This window comes from Anneissia japonica, unplaced genomic scaffold, assembly GCF_011630105.1.
Source record: "Anneissia japonica isolate Jap-2015-1 unplaced genomic scaffold, ASM1163010v1 scaffold5_len213053_cov157, whole genome shotgun sequence".
NCBI classification, from domain to species: Eukaryota; Metazoa; Echinodermata; class Crinoidea; order Comatulida; family Comatulidae; genus Anneissia; species Anneissia japonica.
Genome location: NW_022740246.1, coordinates 146,960 through 165,450, shown reverse-complemented (window position 1 = coordinate 165,450; position 18,491 = coordinate 146,960). Strand labels below are relative to the sequence as shown.

The 18,491-nt window shown below is 35.4% G+C and overlaps 1 protein-coding gene across 1 annotated transcript in view; it reads left to right on the top strand.

Moving 5' to 3' along the window:
- LOC117118215 (atrial natriuretic peptide receptor 2-like) overlaps positions 1–18,226 on the top strand; it is a 27,193-nt gene extending 8,967 nt beyond the window's left edge. The window contains exons 5-16 of the mRNA XM_033262726.1: positions 370–456; positions 898–1,041; positions 2,263–2,384; positions 8,257–8,398; positions 8,963–9,000; positions 9,644–9,731; positions 10,058–10,197; positions 11,318–11,470; positions 14,136–14,234; positions 14,623–14,714; positions 15,756–15,972; positions 17,672–18,226. Of these exons, the coding sequence (XP_033118617.1) occupies positions 370–456; positions 898–1,041; positions 2,263–2,384; positions 8,257–8,398; positions 8,963–9,000; positions 9,644–9,731; positions 10,058–10,197; positions 11,318–11,470; positions 14,136–14,234; positions 14,623–14,714; positions 15,756–15,972; positions 17,672–17,742 (1,393 nt within the window). The 3' untranslated portion in view covers positions 17,743–18,226. The remainder of the gene's footprint in view (positions 1–369; positions 457–897; positions 1,042–2,262; positions 2,385–8,256; positions 8,399–8,962; positions 9,001–9,643; positions 9,732–10,057; positions 10,198–11,317; positions 11,471–14,135; positions 14,235–14,622; positions 14,715–15,755; positions 15,973–17,671) is intronic.
- Positions 18,227–18,491: the final 265 nt, after the last annotated feature.

The window sequence follows — 18,491 nt, the reverse complement described above, 5'->3', positions numbered from 1 at the left end:
ATATAATATATAATATGTATGTATTATATATTATATATGTACATAATTAGGTTACAAAATTAGAAACCATGCTCTAATAAAGAAAGCGTAATAATAAGGCATATTCCTTTAGTTCTTATTCTAAACTAAGGGCCTATTACAGTATTAGCATTCTTGTGCGTGGTTGGTTTGTTAATCACACGACTAATATTTCACACTACTTCTTCATACTACATTTGAACTTCCGACTGTTAACATTTTTTTAATACTTCATTCTACTGTACCATAATCGATTGCGGATGACTTCAGCAGCTCCTTGTCGGTTGTTTTTATTTTATGTGTCTTTTATATAATAGCACTGGATAACATAAGATTATGTTTGCTTTTTAGTAATGGACAAACATTAGCAATCAAACGAATTGCAAAGACAAGTTTTCAACTAACAAAAGCAGTTAGGAAAGAAGTGAAAGCGGTGAGGTAAGTACCTGTTTCATTTCTTATTACAATTAATTATTTATGGTATTTTTTCTATTCCATTTAATGTCCTTATTTGGAATATGAGCTATGACTTGGTGATAAGTACTCGGCCTCCAGTAACCCCAGGCTCATCTGAAGTACAGGTACATTCCAATATTTTTCCCCATTGCTTAAGAAAAATCCATTTCTTCAGTTTCCTAATCAGAAGCCTGCGTGTTGTCTCCATCTAGTAATTAGTGAGTTTTAACTAGATGTGGTATACCTTAATGTTCAAATCTACACATGCGTATATTGATCACTACGTAGGCTTTATTTCATTCTATAGGCCCATGATAATGACGTTTTTATATGTTTATTGTTTCGATTATATACCGTGAGAACAACCTTCACTATATTTATATAAATACTATGGGCTTTTTTTTTATCCTTCATCCACCACAGGGATATTCAGCATATTAATTTATGCAAATTTATCGGATCTTGTATAGAGGTGCCGAACGTGGCCATCTTAACAGAATACTGCCCAAAAGGCAGCGTGCAAGATGTCCTGTTAAACGAAGACATTCCACTAAATTGGGGCTTCAGGTAATGACGTCATCGTTGCTTGACTCATCTGCCGATATGTATCTTGTTATTATCGTTACCAATTAACTTAATGTTCGGAAGATTATGTACGAGCACTGCCCATAGGTAGATGCATAGAATTTAAGCTGATTTCAAGGCTAAATCGTAATTTGTATGGACATGTTAAATAATCGTTTGCAGGTATATTCTTATATAACATGATTGTCATTTTTGAAAATATGTTAAAGTGAACATTGAAGAAAAATCGATGGAAATATTGTTGATTGCTCATACGTCTTAAAAACCTCTTAATACTGATAATAAGAATTTATTTCAGCCGATTATTGATATAGAATTATTTTTGTTTTACTCATTAATTTTGGATAGTCTAGTACTGTACCTATTATTATTATTATTATTATTATTATTATTATTATTATTATTATTATTATTATTATTATTATTATTATTATTATTGTACCTTGTATTTTATTGTTTTTAGTCTTTATCAATTAATACAATTTTATCTTTTTCTAAATTGTGAAAGCATTGTCGTGTAGTGTAAGGTTGCTAATATAAAAGCATATGTTTAATTTTGATTGATATAATTATTCAACAGCGCATTATTTCTAGGGGTTCCTTTCAGTGACGTAACGCCAATTGGGTCTCTGGGGGCGAAGCCTCGGACCCCCCAGTTCAAAGGGGCCCTGGAGGGCCCTCCTACTAATAAACAGTACTCTTAACAAAGCCTTGGCATTGTAGTCTAACAGAAGACACTTAAACTAGCATGACAATTTGTTTTGTTTACAATATCAATTCTTATCTCAAAACGACTCCACTACAAACATTTAAATACCCCAACATAATGAAGTAAGGTTGCTACTAGAATTCACAAAGAATTTGAATTCAATTATAGTCATATAACATAAAAAGCAACAACCCTGAACTAAAACACGTTACGGTATTTCTTGATATTCCTCTATGAAGGGGCGCCTTGTAATTGGCTACTAATAAAAAGCACTGGCCCCGTAACTAGTTGTTACGCCACTGGTTCATTTAATGATGTTTTGCACCCAAAGTTATTGTTCTTGAAGGGTTAATTTTGCTTCTGAAATTTTCCACAATTATTTCACCTGGAGCGGTATATTGGAGGAAGATATGATTTCAAAGTAACGACCGAAGTAAAATGTAATATGTATCATATACTTTGAAGTATAACACCTGTAAATATAATTCTTGTAGATTCTCGTTCTGTACTGACATAGCACGTGCTTTAACCTGCCTTCATCAAAACAAGATATATCACGGGCGTCTGACATCATCAAACTGTGTCGTAGACGATAGATGGGTTGTTAAAGTCACAGGTACTTCACTTTTTTATTTTATTTTATTTTTCTTTTATTATCCACATTATAAATTATTAGTTAATATGATTTAATAAATTTTTAAACACAACTCCCAATCGAATACATCATCTTCACTGTTATTTTTACCCTTTTTTCCAATTCAATCATTCATTCTAATCTGATTAATAGGTATAAAATACGGGAGACTGAGAGATAAAACACGATTAGACAATTGTGATTCTGCTGCCCCGTCCCTTCGATAATGTTGCTACGATAAGTTCCTACAAAACGTAATGTCAACGTATACGTACACACATGGGCGTTTGTGGCACAACACTTGATTTTGTGGGACAAATTCGCACATTTCCTGCCCTGTTATGATTGGTCAATTGTTGAGTTTAAATGAGGTATATTTAATGAACTTTAAACGATGCTGAATTTAATTCTTAGTTTGCATATTGATTGCCGTTTTATAACCTTTTCTGAGCGTCGAGTCAATCTCATGGTGGGAATATGAAGCACTGGAATAATCAATCGCCGTCCGTGACATAATTTCTGATGGCGATTCGATTTTAAATGTTGCAAATAATGCCAGCAAAGATTTCATTTATTTTGCACTTATTGTATTAGTCCCACAACCACCTCAGGGAATTTGTTTTTGTCTGTCAATCGTTGATACACAAACCTTGATCCGTAGGACTCGACGCAATACACTCTTCACAAAAGGAAATGGCGCTATAGAATTTTATTATAATCATAGGAAGTTTATTTGACAGTATATGTATGTATACATACATACATATACATATATATATATATATATATACAACTTAAACAAAAAACTAAATACAAACTTAATACTGTACATTAGAAAAACAAGGGGTAAATGAAGCACGAGAGTGATAATTGCAATTAAAACTCTGTCCTTCATGCACTTAGAAAGTAGGCAAACTTCATACTTTTTTTCGAATTTATTCGTTCTACTTACTCAGTAATCACTTTTTTACTTCATGGACCACTGACTCTCTCCTTTTGATCGTTTGAAACTAAGTATTATATTGATCTTGTAGTCAGAGATATAAATATAGATTCCTTATTTACTATCTGAACGCTAAATGTACTCTATCATTTCTACCTAAATATGTGTGATAGTTCCGCCATCGTACACAGTAGCATTGACATCGTAGCATTGACGCAACTCATACAATATCGTTTGGGGGACGTAGTAAAGAACTGACGAGCAGTATATCTGAATCTATTAATGTAAACATAATGCGACTGATCCTAATGACAGTCATAAGTATCGCTAGATACAACCATAATCGAAGTACCATCGCGTGCAAGTTCTTACGAGCGAAGAATGGCTCAGTAACAATGGCGCCGGCTTAAAATGCTAACACCTTCGGCTAAAATAGTGTGAAATTATCATTAAGTTCAGCAGAACAGAACAGACGGGAGCGAAATGAACGCTCGAATTTGAAATAAACTTCATCTAAATTTTGGAAACCATTATTACTACTGCTCGAATCCATATGTATTGTGATCATTTTTTATGAGTCAGTTGAATATGATGGTAGGCCTATATGCAGTTCAATATTGAAAATGTATCGGTAGATAAAATTACAATGTAAAATGAAAACAGAGAACTCTGTTTCCCCCAAAACCGCATTGAGATTCTTTTCTTAAATTTCATCATCACCAAAATGCGTACAGAAGAAATATGGGTATGTTTTGTCAGCAGCAGCAGCAAGGCCTGTCGTCATTGGACTTTGCGCGGTCAGGGGCTGCCCAGAACTACAGGAAACTTTGGAAGGGGGTTCATGGGGAAAGTTTTGAACGTTCCGAGGTATAAATCAAACTAATGAACAATCAGAATGTTTAATTGAATAGTGATTAGGAATACGCGCATGTCCCACAAATACGGGTTTACGACCGTATACTACTATTGTTCGTCTGCCGTCTTATAAGATCTTAACAGCAATGCCCATAGAGGCAGGGCTTTACGGATCGGTTAAGTGATTATAATAAACAAGTAAAAAACACCGTGATGTTCTTATTTTATAATTGACAACACATATAATATATATCTTAAAACAGAACTAATCAACAGTCTGCAGTCGTATACTCATAATTTAATGCTCATACAATTGAGTGTGTACTGTAAAGGAACTTATATTATGTATCGTTTATGCTACCGGCTTCTTTTATGTTTCTGAACTTCCTTCTGGTGAGTTCAATAGCTCTAAACGAAGGTTAACTACAAAAAAGCAGTATTTGTCATACTTTGAACACGGTCGTCTGCGATGTAATATCTAGATCACGTGATATGTGTCGATACATTAATCTTTGGTAATGTGTCCAGAATTAGTTGATGATGCTAAGAATTATGTATCTCGTCTGCGCCAGCTTACCAAAACAATTATCTGTTTTGCGAGTGCGGCGTAGCCACGCATCTTTTGGAGTCACAAAGCTACCAAATCCAACTACGAAAGGTCAAACATTGTAGTAGTGTATACCAATAATAGTGTATAGCTTTGTAGTAGGTAAGCCACGGCTCTATTTATGAATATAGTTATAATTATTGTTTAAATTATAGTTATATTTATTGCTGTCAGGCCAAATTGTGATAAAAGTTATTGGAAAGAGTAAAGGGCTGTAGCTTTTGAGTAAATTTAGATGCTTGCCTTCAAATCCCGTGGTCCTGGTTTTCTGTTAGTGCAACAAAATGTTTCTCTCTTCAACAACTCAAAACAACTCCATTCCTTTCTAAACCTTATAATTTACGTGGAGCATGCTGTGTGTTACTGTATGTTTGTCTTTTCAGAGACATTGGCCACTTAAATATACTTAAGTTGGCTTTTGGCATATTAGTCAGAAAAGGTAGAAAATAGGCATAGATGTTGAGATAGAGGTAGAGGTACACTAGAGGAAAGGATAGATAAAAGAGGTAAGCCTGAATTTCGCCATATGTAGGCCTGTGTTAGATGTAGTTTTAGATGTAGCGGTAGATAATGTGAGGAGATACAACGTTAGATTACAGGTAAATGACTGAAGGATAGATTACAACAATTAGAGACAGAGGTAGAGGGAGCAGAGGTAGGCCTAAGCATAGATCTGTTAGTAGCAGATGTAGTTTTAGAGGTAGCGGTGTATATATAAATAATGAGGAGATGCAGTGTTAGATTACAGGTAAATGACTGAGGGATTGATTACAACATTGCGCAAAGTTAAAAGTCATAAAATTATGTCTGTGTCTTCTTGGATTTCGCCAAAGACCAATTTTCGCAACTGTGAATGTACGTATTTATTTACAGTTACGCGTAGTGATTAGTAATTTATTTAAGGTAAATTCATATTGATACTGGAATAAATGTCTTCATAATTCAATTACTCTACCACTGAAAATGCACTCAAGCCTCAGATATTTTTAACGATCGGAGTCACGTGGTAGACCTACCTTATTTTTTCTTTCATCCTTATGATACTGCTGAATCCCAAGTGATATTATATAATATAGTATAGTTTCTTTCTTTTGACATTTATGACCTAAAATGTATTGCTTATGGGTAATCCAATTTATAGTTCTTTTTATTCAACCATGAACCATGACGCTTCATAGGTTTTTCACCATCAATCTCAATTCAATCTCAGTTTTGGTAGGCTATTTTACTTTGTTTTCTTGGTTAAAAAGAATGTTATTTGATTATTTATTATTATTGTGTTTCGGTGTCTGTCATGTGTGAGCTGTCGTGACAAATTTAGTCTTGGTGGTACAAAAATGAAAAATGCGTTATTAATATTTAGATAGATGACTATATAAGTTTTATTGTGGTCTTTGAATCATCTTCCTAGATTGAGTAAAACCAGAGTAAGCCTATTTTAAAGTTCAGATATCTAAAAACATACTTAAGAAAAATTTGCCTCTAAAGATAAACAACTGATAAACTTTGTTCTGGTTTTCCCATCAATTCTGAAAAGTAGTACTGTGAAATATACATAATACAGTAGGCATATAGGATATATATATAATTAAACTTATCAGAAAAATATAATATGGAATATATCCAATTAACCCAGCGTACCACAAGACTCATTTTGCTCACATCAGTAGGTCTATATAAGGCCTACCAAAGCCTTAGTGTAATTCGTATTATTACTCTGTCATCGGATCAAACACCTATGGAACGCATTATTCAGTTCCCGGTGGAAGTATTCTATAAAGTTACAATTCAGTAATTAGCGCATTAGCTGTCCGGTTACTGCATTACCTCTAATTGCGCTGTTACAGGCTGTGATTTGTTCACGGTATGTTTGCAGCTAGAACGAGTTAAATAGGCCTACCAATATTGTAGCCGTTTTTCATCATTAATTATGCTAACATAGGCCTGAATTCTATATGTAGATATACAAAACAGGTACCGGTATCCCTCGCGGGTTTATTATTCGCTGTTTTGTGTAAAATAAAGAAAATTATGTAGATATGTTGATATAGGTGGATGTGGCAGACACGTAACGACGACTCATCAAGAAGCCAGACGCCGAAGTAGCTAATTGAGTGTCTAAAAAAACTAACAAGACTAACAAGAACAGTATCAACATTACAAAGCTGAGGCCCGCCAAATATCATCCATCAGTTATTATTATTTCCCTGAGGACTTTTATAATATCAGATTGCATACAAAGTCATATTTATGTCACTTCTCACGTTTAAAGCAAATAAATGTATTCTAAAGTGATCAAGTAGCAGTGGAGTATCTAGCAGTGGAGTATCTATCATCTATAAGTACTTGAACTTGAATTTTGTAATAGAGCGATTGGGGAAGGGGGTGAGCTTTATGGGGTGCGCCCCCGCGCACACCCTATAGGGTACGCCACTGCCAAGTTTAAAAACACACTCAGGATACAGTACTCAACGTGTATCATTTGACACTAGTTTTTAAACGTTGCTCGCAACTGAGTTCATTTATTGTTTTGTACAGTATGTCGTTATAATCGGATAACAATAAAGCAAATTTCTGGAAAACGAACTTAGACCAAAATGGAGAAATTTGTGAAAGAAATTAATTCGAACCTGAACATGAAGTAATATGACGTCCTTAGAGGAAACACATTATTGAATTATCAGAAAGTCCATTAGGATGAGAGTGGATAAGAAAGAAGACCACTTTACAAAAATCGAATAAACGAATTTAATTTGATTGCGAAAGAGCATGAAGAAAAGAAAAAATAACAGAACAGGATTAATTAATATGCCTCAGTGTAGAAATAATTTAACTGGCGCATTGATCTGCGATCAATATATGCCTACTTGGATGTACTAGTAGTCGATAATAACCATTTAGATGTTTCTATGCCATTTCATTGAGATCAGGACAATTGCGAAAATATCAGGCCTGTGTCGTTAAGTACTCTCAGTTCCTTGTTGTCTTTAAGTAGTGTGTGTTTGATTTTCTATGATGTTGGAGTGCAAGGAGTGGTCAAGAAAGTCCTAATATAGGCCACTGATCCATAATTTCTTCTCCCAATTTGTGATACAAACATTACAAATTTAACGTATTTGACATATATATTTATGTTATGTTTAGTTTTCTATTACATTCTGTTCGGATGTTTGACTGTATTATACATGACTTTACACATTACCAGCAAGACAATTTTCTAAATTGTTTGTATTCTTAAAACTAGGTCACTTTGTGAACTTTTTAACATTTAAACTTATATCAGTAAAGAGTAAAGATAAACCCATTCAAAGAAAGACAAATGTGTTTCGACCTTCAACCATGGGCGTGTAATGGGTTAGAATTTTTTAGGGTAACTGCACTAGAGCCAATTTCGATTCCATTACATGATTTAATTTAATGTTAACAACGTTTCTGCCCTCAATTCTTAGACCATGGCCTGCCGACCATACGACAAGTCGAAGGCCAAGAGTTCGACAGAACGTATAAAGACCAAGTGGCTCGCGTATACTTACCGCCAGAGGTTATTCAAGGCAATGGGAATGTGTTTTCTCCAAGTACTGACGTATACAGGTAAGATATGTTTTTACAGAACATGCACAAAGCGGTTAAAAAATAATAAGTAATACTTGTGTCCACTTATTCAATGGGACACGATTTTGTTTCTGTCTTTCTTTTTTTTTTTTTTTTTCCGGTTCTACTTTATGACACCTCTCTCAAGCTTGAAAATAGAGTTGTTACTTTTTTTTTCTAAATTATTACCACCTCAATACAATTGAGCTGATATGCAGTAGGCCTAGGTTCCATGTCTGCACACAGTATTTGCCTTTTTTTTTAATGCAGTGTTGATGATAATTATGCCGGTTACTGCTTTTGAATTGAGATTACCCTACGTTGCTTCGATGGTTCACATTTTTCTGCAATGTAAAAACTCTTTATTTATCCCAAGTTTTTGTCACAACACCGTTGGCAAATAGACCTATATTAAGCACTAAACATTCCTGTCACACTTGTCTCTTTTATGTTTGTAATTATAGGCTGAAATTATTAATTCTTATTAATTCCCAATTCTCTGAAGTAACATTATTGGGCGCAGTAATTATATTGATCCAATAAACCACTCCGATATAATAACAGTCTTGCCGCAGCCAATGTTGCCGTTATGGCTCTTGAGGGTGCAGTATGTCAAAACCAGGTCCATTACTAGTACCCAGTAAACACAAAACGTAATCGTACCATTTGCAACATTTGTGGTTACGTAGGTCAGAAAATAACGTTAACACAACGTTGCAGCTACGCCAGTGGCGTAGGCCTATCTAGAAGTCTTGAATTGGGGGCTGATGGGGGTGGGGCGCGAAGGTAAAGTGGGGTGCTCAATGATCAGTTGAAGGGCGCTAATTCGCAAAATATGGTGATTTCAGGTGATTTATAACTACTTGACCGTGGTTTTTTTTTGTGGTGGGGGCGAATGGAGGCGCAAGTATTTTTTTTCTTTGGGGGGGGGGGTGCGCCCCCTCCTCCCACGCCCTCCCCTAGATACACTGAGGCACGCTGCAATCTATTTATGGTTCTTCAAGAAATAAAAAAGCTCTGTACACGAAACTGTAAAAGTTATTACTGCATAAAGTAAGATTGTTATTTGTGTAGTTTCTAATCGGGGTTTTTAAATATGATTTTTAAAATACATTTTATTTTAAATGAATTTATTTCTTATTGTTATATAGCTGAAACATGTTAAACACTGTTATTATGCCTATCCTAGGTAATTAATAGTAAACTCTGATTTTTAATGTAATTGTCCATAATCTCCTACTGTAGGTATGCTTCCAAAGTCGGTAGCCGATGAACTAAAACGCGGAAAGAGCGCCACTGCAGAATCGTTTGAAAGCTGCACAATATTTTTTAGGTAAGTCTAAATGAAGAAAATAAAAACAAATTACATAACGTTTCCTCCAAACTGTTCCATATCTATAGACCTTAACGTTCAAATTTTGCATCAAATACTCTAACCAATGTGCTGTCCTAAAAAAATGTATTACAACCTGCCTTTGGAGTCATTATGTGAGTAGAGAGAGTATGATTACCGTCATATTAACGACTTCATACATTATATGAATAAAACTATGAATACTTATTGTCGTTTAATCTTTAATTAATTTTGTTCACAATAAAGACGGCTGAACTCATCCATAGCAAGTATCAATTTATTTCTATTTTTCTTCAACATCGTAGCGATATAGTTGGCTTTACCAAACTATCCAGTTCCAGTTCACCATACGAGATTATTGCTCTTCTCAATAAACTTTACGTGACTTTTGACTCCATCATCGATAATTATGACGTATACAAGGTTGAGACAATCGGAGATGCATGTAAGTTTGAAAAGTGCACGCTACCTAGATTGCACTTGTAAATCAATCTGATGCTCAAGGCATCTATAATGGCGACGCCCAGTATCTCCTGTTCACACGAGATGAGATAAACATGTTAAACGAAAACATACTATATAATGTATGTGAGCTTAGCCAAATTTATGTTTTAGCATGTCTAATTGTGAATAGCTCAACACAATATGTGTTAATATTTTGAATTAAGCCAAATTCACTATAGATTTAGGCAAAGGAATAGAAGCTAAACTCACGAAGCCGAAATCTGTCGAGAAGGTTTAACGGTCCACTTCAAAATTATTCAGTAATAGAAACGGAAATTAATTAATAAAATAGCCGTGGAATTCAAGAGGAATGTTTGCATTGCAGAAAAAAAAAATGTTCAATTAACAAGCTGATAGGTACCGGTATAATAGCTCCATAACATTCTGATAAAGGTCGTGACGGAAACAACCTTCAGGAAAGATCGTTTCTTAAAAAAATAGTATTTGAATTTTTATTTGTATGGTTTATGAATTAATTTTGAAAGACTGTAGCAATGCTGTAACTTCTTGGTTTTATTAAATGGAAGGCAATGTCCAAAGGTCGCACACAATACGCCTACATCAAAAAAATATATAAAAGTCGAAGTAATTACGATAATATACATCGATATAAGGCCATTAATATACAAAGACAAAAATTCAGGATTATTAACTTGGAAAACATATTTAAAAGTAGGCCACTTTATAAACATTGAACCCGAAAGACATTTATTAAGCACAACATACATTTTTATAAACAGTGATTGAATCGCATGGGGCATGGTAAAGTCATGGAATAATGTTTAGAAGGGTTTTTCAAGCACCTGCGGAAAATATACTGGAAAAGTAGTCTCATGATTATTGTTGTTGAAATTATTACAGTTACAACACTGTTCATTAGGCCTATTATTGTTAGAATTATTATTATAGGTTAGTCATGTTTGGTTATGAATAGTCAGTAAACCGTGTGGAAATGTTTTATCACTCGAGTACTCGATCGTAGGTATTGTTTTTTTACTATTAACATCATGAAAATTATCAGCATTAATCTGATATTCTATTGCATCCTTATGTTTCTACAGATATGGTTGTCTCCGGCCTTCCGAACAGGAACGGCGACAGGCACGCAGGTGAAATAGCTAGTATGGCCCTAGATCTAATTAGAGTGTGCAACACATTCATTATTCCCCATAAACCAGACACCAAGTTGCTCATTAGAGCTGGTATACATTCAGGTACGTTAAACTCGTCTTATGTTCAATCAAATTAAATATTGATTTATGATATTTGTCTTGGTTGTTTTCAAATAGTGCTTAACCCTGGTATGTACGAGATTGATAATTCTCAAAATAGTGTATTAGCTTAAAACCAAACAGACTCCGAAAGCCTATACTTACAGTATAATAGTCTTACAATATTATTTTATCATTATTCAAAAATTTCTTTCTTTTAAGCACACTGACAATTGGAAAAGTGTGTCGGCCGGATTAATATATATTTTTTTTTCACAATACACCTAGGCTATAATTCTTGTGTCCACTGCCAGTGTGCCATCTTCACTCACCCATTGTAGGCCTATATAGTAAGGGGCTTTTCGGCCATCATACATGTAGGCCCTAATGTTCTTTTCTTCATGGTAAGCCGACCCTATTTTCAAAATACAATTGGGTTTGGGTCGGCCTTAGGCAATTTACCTACAAAGAATATGTCTCTCAATTATTATCCTATAAAACATGAACCAATCGATAAGTTTGAAATAGAATTAAGCCTATGAGACAAACGTTGAAGAGAGTTATTATAACTGTACCGTATTTTTTCATCGCTAAATAGGTTTTGTGTAACACGCCTGAAGACATTTAAAAACTTATACAAAAAATTATTAGATTCCAAAAAAAATTTTTTTCTAATAAAATCTCGGACACCGATGCAATTGAAGTAATCAAGCCGCGATGCCCAATCTGTGAGACAATACAATTTCAATGCGAATATTAATGCTTAATCATATTAAATTGATGCTAAGAGAAATTAATATTTTTGGGATTGACACGATGTGCGTCACCAATGGTGTCAGTCGGTTAGGTCTATTGAAAATGCAAAATTTAATAGATCTCAATCAAAATTTTAAATAACGACCTGTAAATATTGCAATTCATAATTTACCGATGAATGGATAACGCCATGATAATAATAGGTCAGTGCTCGTACATCAAATATTTTATTTCTTTCTTGATAATCTAATGAAGATTTAGAAAATATTATTCCCAATGTCATAAGGAGATATTAATGAGTTAACTTATGAATTATACCATTCTTTAATGACGTTTACTTTCAAATCAAATTGATCATACAATGATATATATCAGGTTTCACATGAAAAATGTACATAGCACGTGACATGTTTTAATTTGATTTATGATTTTGAAAACGTGCGTCGTATTCCTGTTCCATATCAATCATACTCACGTAAATCATTGAAATATAAAGAATATATTGTATAAAATTGAAATATAAATACACAAGTTGTTTTGAAGAAACATCACTGTATACGCCTACGTACACGGATGGGGCCGTGGTGGGGTGCATTGACGACGCGACAGTAGGACCGTACTAAACGCAGCTGCTTTTTAAGTTGATTTGTAAGAGACTGATGGTGGCAGAGCAGTTGCTAAGCATTTACGTCAGAGCTACGTATTAATGATCAAGCATCCGTTTTTTTGCTAAATATTACGACTATCTTCAAAATTTGGAATAGCAACGACTATTGACCTTTAACACTGAACTGAAAATGTAAAGTAATGATAAAAGAACATTTTGTGGTCAACGTTATCACTGTAGAGATGCAAGCGTCTTCTTTCTATCGTTGGAACCTTGCTATGAACTGAAAAAAAAAACACAGTGCACCAATTCGAGTTTAATTGTGAGACACATCTATTCGACACCACCCTTAAAAAAAAACCAAATAACAATCGTCAATCTTTTAACATAAGCTAAACCTCTAAGTGGAGACCGAACTCCGAGAAAAATGTTCAGGTCTCAAAGTGATCACAAATTGGAAGGCGAACTGTATCTACATTACACTTATCGCAAACGTCGAAATCTCCAGAAGTGAAATGACACGTAGGCCTACTTGTTTGTCTCACCTTTTTTTAGGATATACGTCTCCACAATTGTGTGATCAATACTTCAAAAACTTAAAAACAGAATAGAGAAAATATTCGTCAACAGCTTGTAGTATGTAGGAGTCATGACTGCGCCGTTGACCAACATAGCATCTTACAAAGTGCTACATTTTTCTTGTGAAAAAACAAACTAATGGACGTACGTGAACGCAGTCGAGAAAATGTAATCATGTCGCCGCTTCCAATTCACAGTTACCTGAAGTCATAGCTACAGATTTAGAAAATAAAAGTATCTAAACATGAAATTTATCTTGGATTCTTTTATTACACCACCTTCTGTAGCCCGTTTCAGCACCTTCTTGAGTTTCAGGAACATTGTGGATGAAAATCCACCGTACTCCAGCACTACACTCTCTCATCTTTCAGTAGTAGGATTGTCACTAGTAGAAATGTTTCTCTTTCTGAGCCTAAACATTATACTTTCCTTACTCCACAGGCCTACTCTACATTGTTAGTCACAAACGACACACCGTTGTTAAAGGAAAAATGTCTGTACATAATTTATGTTAAAGAAACACGAAACAATCTGATAATTTTGTCATAACTATATTATTTAAAAGTACCATGGCTGACGTAGAGCGCTTTTGTCGACATTCTTTTCAAGTGATTATGTTTAAACAGTTTTTAACTTAACCACGGTGTTTGATGATGTGTTTGCTGGGGATCAATGCAATGACATTAAGTATCAATTATACTATGACTAATGGGTTTTATTTTATAGGGCCTGTTGTGGCAGGAGTCGTGGGACTGAAAATGCCGCGGTATTGTCTATTTGGGGATACAGTGAATACAGCATCAAGAATGGAGTCCACAGGAGAAGGTATGGTTACTACATATTAAATTGCTTACTAAACCTATCACTAGACGAAATTCATCAATAAATATCTAATGATTATTTAATTTCAATTGATCTTAAATTTATATAAACTCCATGTTAAGAAAATGGACTTCAAGTTTCCAGATACGGATACCGAAGAGGGCGTCCTGTAAATTTACCAATAATAATTTCAAAGTGGCTGCGTCTACGCCGATCGTACGTCATGCTGTAGTAGTGCATTAAGATAGGTAGAATTACGCTTTAAGGTTTGGGTAAAGCCAAGTCGACCAATCAGCGTGTTGGAATTTGCATAATTCGGCGTAGACATAGCCACTACGTAATAATTTTAGACAGCATAAATATTATTTATTATGTAATTTCTACTCTGCAGCTCTAAAGATACAAGCCAGTGAGAATTGTAAAAAGGTTCTCGAGAAAATTGGAGGATATAACGTTGAAGATCGAGGAGAGATGCAAGTGAAGGTAAATAATAAACATAGAAAATAGAGCATCTAGTGTACGAAGACGATCCTAAAGTTCAACAGGTTTTCTAATCTGGCTCCGTTCGCGCTGTTTAAATACTGGGTCTACCCCTGAAATCAATAATTAAGCATATCATATGGTTGTGTTTCGTGTTGCGAAAAAAAAATATCCTAAATTTGCATCTTTGAGAAATAAACGACTGTATGAAAAAAAAAATCTATCTTGTAAAGTAGGACGGGTAACACAGCCTAGCTTACTAATGAGGTTACTGTCCAAAATTAAGATTTAACGGTGCCTATTATCATGATATATCGTACTGAGTACAGCTTTATAAATTTACAAGTTACTAGTGTGCATTTAAGTAGAGCAAGTACAATTATACTTATAATTGTTGTAAGATGAAAAACTACTGAGCCAGATCTCTTGGACGTTCTTCGTGTAAATTTATGGCACGCGTAAATGAAGCTGAGTTAAGTTTACGATGTGTATTGCCAGGTTCAATTGAGAGCTGGCATTTGCGTTAATACAACACACGAATTGGTAGAATCGAAGGTTAACCAGGTCATAAAACATACACTGAGAATTATTGGAATTAATCCAAACTTATTGCTGGGAAATACGTTGATATAATGGGCGAACGGCAGGTTTCCTTCACCAATTCCCACCAATATATAAATGTTGCATTTCTTCTTGTTTTGTACGTGGGCCTCTCAATCACCTGACGTACTATTGAACTCTTGTTTACCTCAGATTATTCTATATCGTTTCGAATATTATTATTAATAATAATGATGAGGATGATGAGGATGATGATGATGATGATGATGGGGATGATGATGACGATGATGATGATGATTGGTGGTGGTGATGATGATGATGAATATAATATGATGATATTAAAGAATGATTTTTAATGATGATATTGATGATATTGAGGAGAATTGTGATTACGATTAGGCCTATATTATGATAACGACGATGATGACAATAATTGTGCGATGTAAAATAATTTGTCTTTCAATTTACCTCATTGTATTTCAGGGCAAGGGAGTGATGAGAACATACTGGGTGATGGGCCGAGTTCGCGTTCCCTCATATTCGTTACGTCATTCCCATCATTCTATAGCAACGACTGGTGGTTCATCCACCGCATTAACGTCTACCAATATTATAATGGATGAGGAGGATAATAGGACAAAGAAATTATCGTTAGAGGAACGAAGCGATGACGGAAGTTTCAGAAGATTCTCCCTCCCAGGTACAATAATGTGTAGCCTATATAAGGGGATTAAAATGTAAGGGTGGTAGGGGACCTGGTATTCCCACACTATGCATAGAGAAGCTAACTGTAATTGGAGAAAATGAGAATGAAATTCACATTTCTCTCTTGATTCTGATGCTTCTAATTGTTAGAGAGAGGTAATGAAGGTCGTCTTTGAACTTTGAACTATTCATACATAAATAGATGGTGCGTGACGATCCCGCTATACCTAGTACTGTACCTTTATTATCTTGGGCGTAGGCTGCGGGTGGACGCATTCCCACCCCCAATGGTATCAAAGTAGTTCCACGAAGTGAGTTAAAATGTTAAAAATGATCATTACTTTTTCATTGGAATAGGGATTTAGTACCACATTCTGGGATTTAGTTCCGCATTCTTAATTTTAGCAACCCCACCCCAGCCTACGCAACTGATTATATGAGGAGGGAATGGCATAGTAGGCCTGTAGGCACCTGGCCTGTTGCCACCCGGCCTTTTGCCACCCGGTCTGTTGCCACCCGGCCCTTTACCACCCGGCCCTTTACCACCCGGCCCGTTGCCACCCGGTCTTTTGCTACCTAGGCCCGTTAGCACTCGGCCTTTTGCCACCCGGCCATCGTTGGACGATTGTTTGAAATAAAATACAGTAAACTAATAATTAAATATTAAACTGGAAAGTAATTTAATCAAGAAAAAAATTTGCTACATTAGGCCTACTAGTACAAATCTGTGTAAAAAATCCACGAAAAATAATACTAATATTCGACATTCCCAAAGGTGGCAATGGGCCTGGGTGGCCACGGGCCTGGGTGGCAACGGGCCTAGGGTGGCAAAAGACCGGGTGGAAAAAGGCCGGGTGGCTAAAGGCCGGGTGGCAACTGGCCTAGAGTGGCAAAAGCCCGGGTGGCAAAAGGCCCGATGGCAACAGGCCGGGTGGCAAAAGGCCGGGTGGCAACGGGCCCGGATGGCAACGGGCCGGAACCCAGTAGGCCTATTCCCACTACAAGACAGTGGAGGGAAAATTACAGTCTATACCCGGCACAGTGATGTGCCTTTGGATGAGCAGAGGGAGCGTGACATTCCCTCCTTTTATAGCATCATCATCATCATCATCATCCAAGCCACAGTAATTTTGTATAAGCAATAAACATTCTTTTTACCGAAACAGAAATGCAGTTATGAATGGGAGAAGGGGTGGAGGCGGCTTAAAAATTAATTCTGCTACTCTTATGTACACTAACGTAGATATTTTTTTTTTCTTCTTGAATTGGGAAGGGATGTGTTATTATTATTCCCTAGTAAATAATGATATGGCTTATTCATAAATGAGAGGGAATTGGGGAGTGAAATTTCGACTAAATACACAATGTCGTCAATGTTTTTATGTATTATGAATAAGAGAAATTAGAAGAGAGAATAACGTAGTATTATGTACTTAATTACAAAGGGAGAGCCTCCTGGCAAGCTGTTTAATGCCTGGCCCACAACTAATAAAGTAATTTTATAGAAGTTAGCAAAAGCACAAATGACTTAGCGTTTGCGTTAACTCCTACCTCTAAGTTAATTCAGCGATAATCTTTAGCTAATATTTTGAGAAGAAATGGAAGTGCCACGTAGGCCCTAAGGTATCGCTTTAACAAAACCGCCGGATTATAAAAATAATAATTTTTATACTTTTTTTTTTCTGCCTTAATAGGTTCAATTGAAGAAAAGGATGGTATAGAGATGTCCGAGAAGTTGCTACTTATAAACGAAAGCTCATTCTAAGTACATCTAAATCGTGATTGGTTTACGCAAAAAATTACACCGTCCAAGTTCTACGACTCAATGAATTAAACAATCAATCAATTAATCAATAAATAATCATTTATTTAACATACCGGCACATATGAAGAAAATATATCTATAAAGATGCAATTGACAGTCGATCAATATTAATAATCTACCGTATATTACACTGTAAAATGGTGTTTAGATTCATAAACACATAATATGTATTCACCATTTTTCACACGTTCATAACATGTGTTTAGAATTTAGAATGTATGCTGTGTCCACTTTTTTCACAGGTTTAGCTGGAAACATATTCGTATTTTAAACGTAATTACGTTGACTGCATGTAGAGAAAAAGAACCCCTCGGTGACACGTTTATTGCTAAACGTGTGGAGCATTACATCCAAAGACTTTTAACTGTTACCAGGATAGGAAGCTGACTGGTTCAAGCCGTCTAACTTGAATTAGCCTTATGTGTGGTATTGTTATGCTAATGAGGCAGATAAGCACAATCTGCACAGGCTCAGAAAAACAAAAATTTCCTTAGCCACACTGCGTATCGGCTAGGCGTACAGCTAGGCCTAGCCGAGAATTACGGTACGGTATTTACAAAGCAAAATAAGGGTACTAATGCCACTTGCCATGCAAAATCAATCATACTTACGCCGATCCGTGGAAAAGGCGTATTAAAATAAAAAAAAAATATTGGCGTTTGTGAGCAATACGTATTTTAATTTTATAT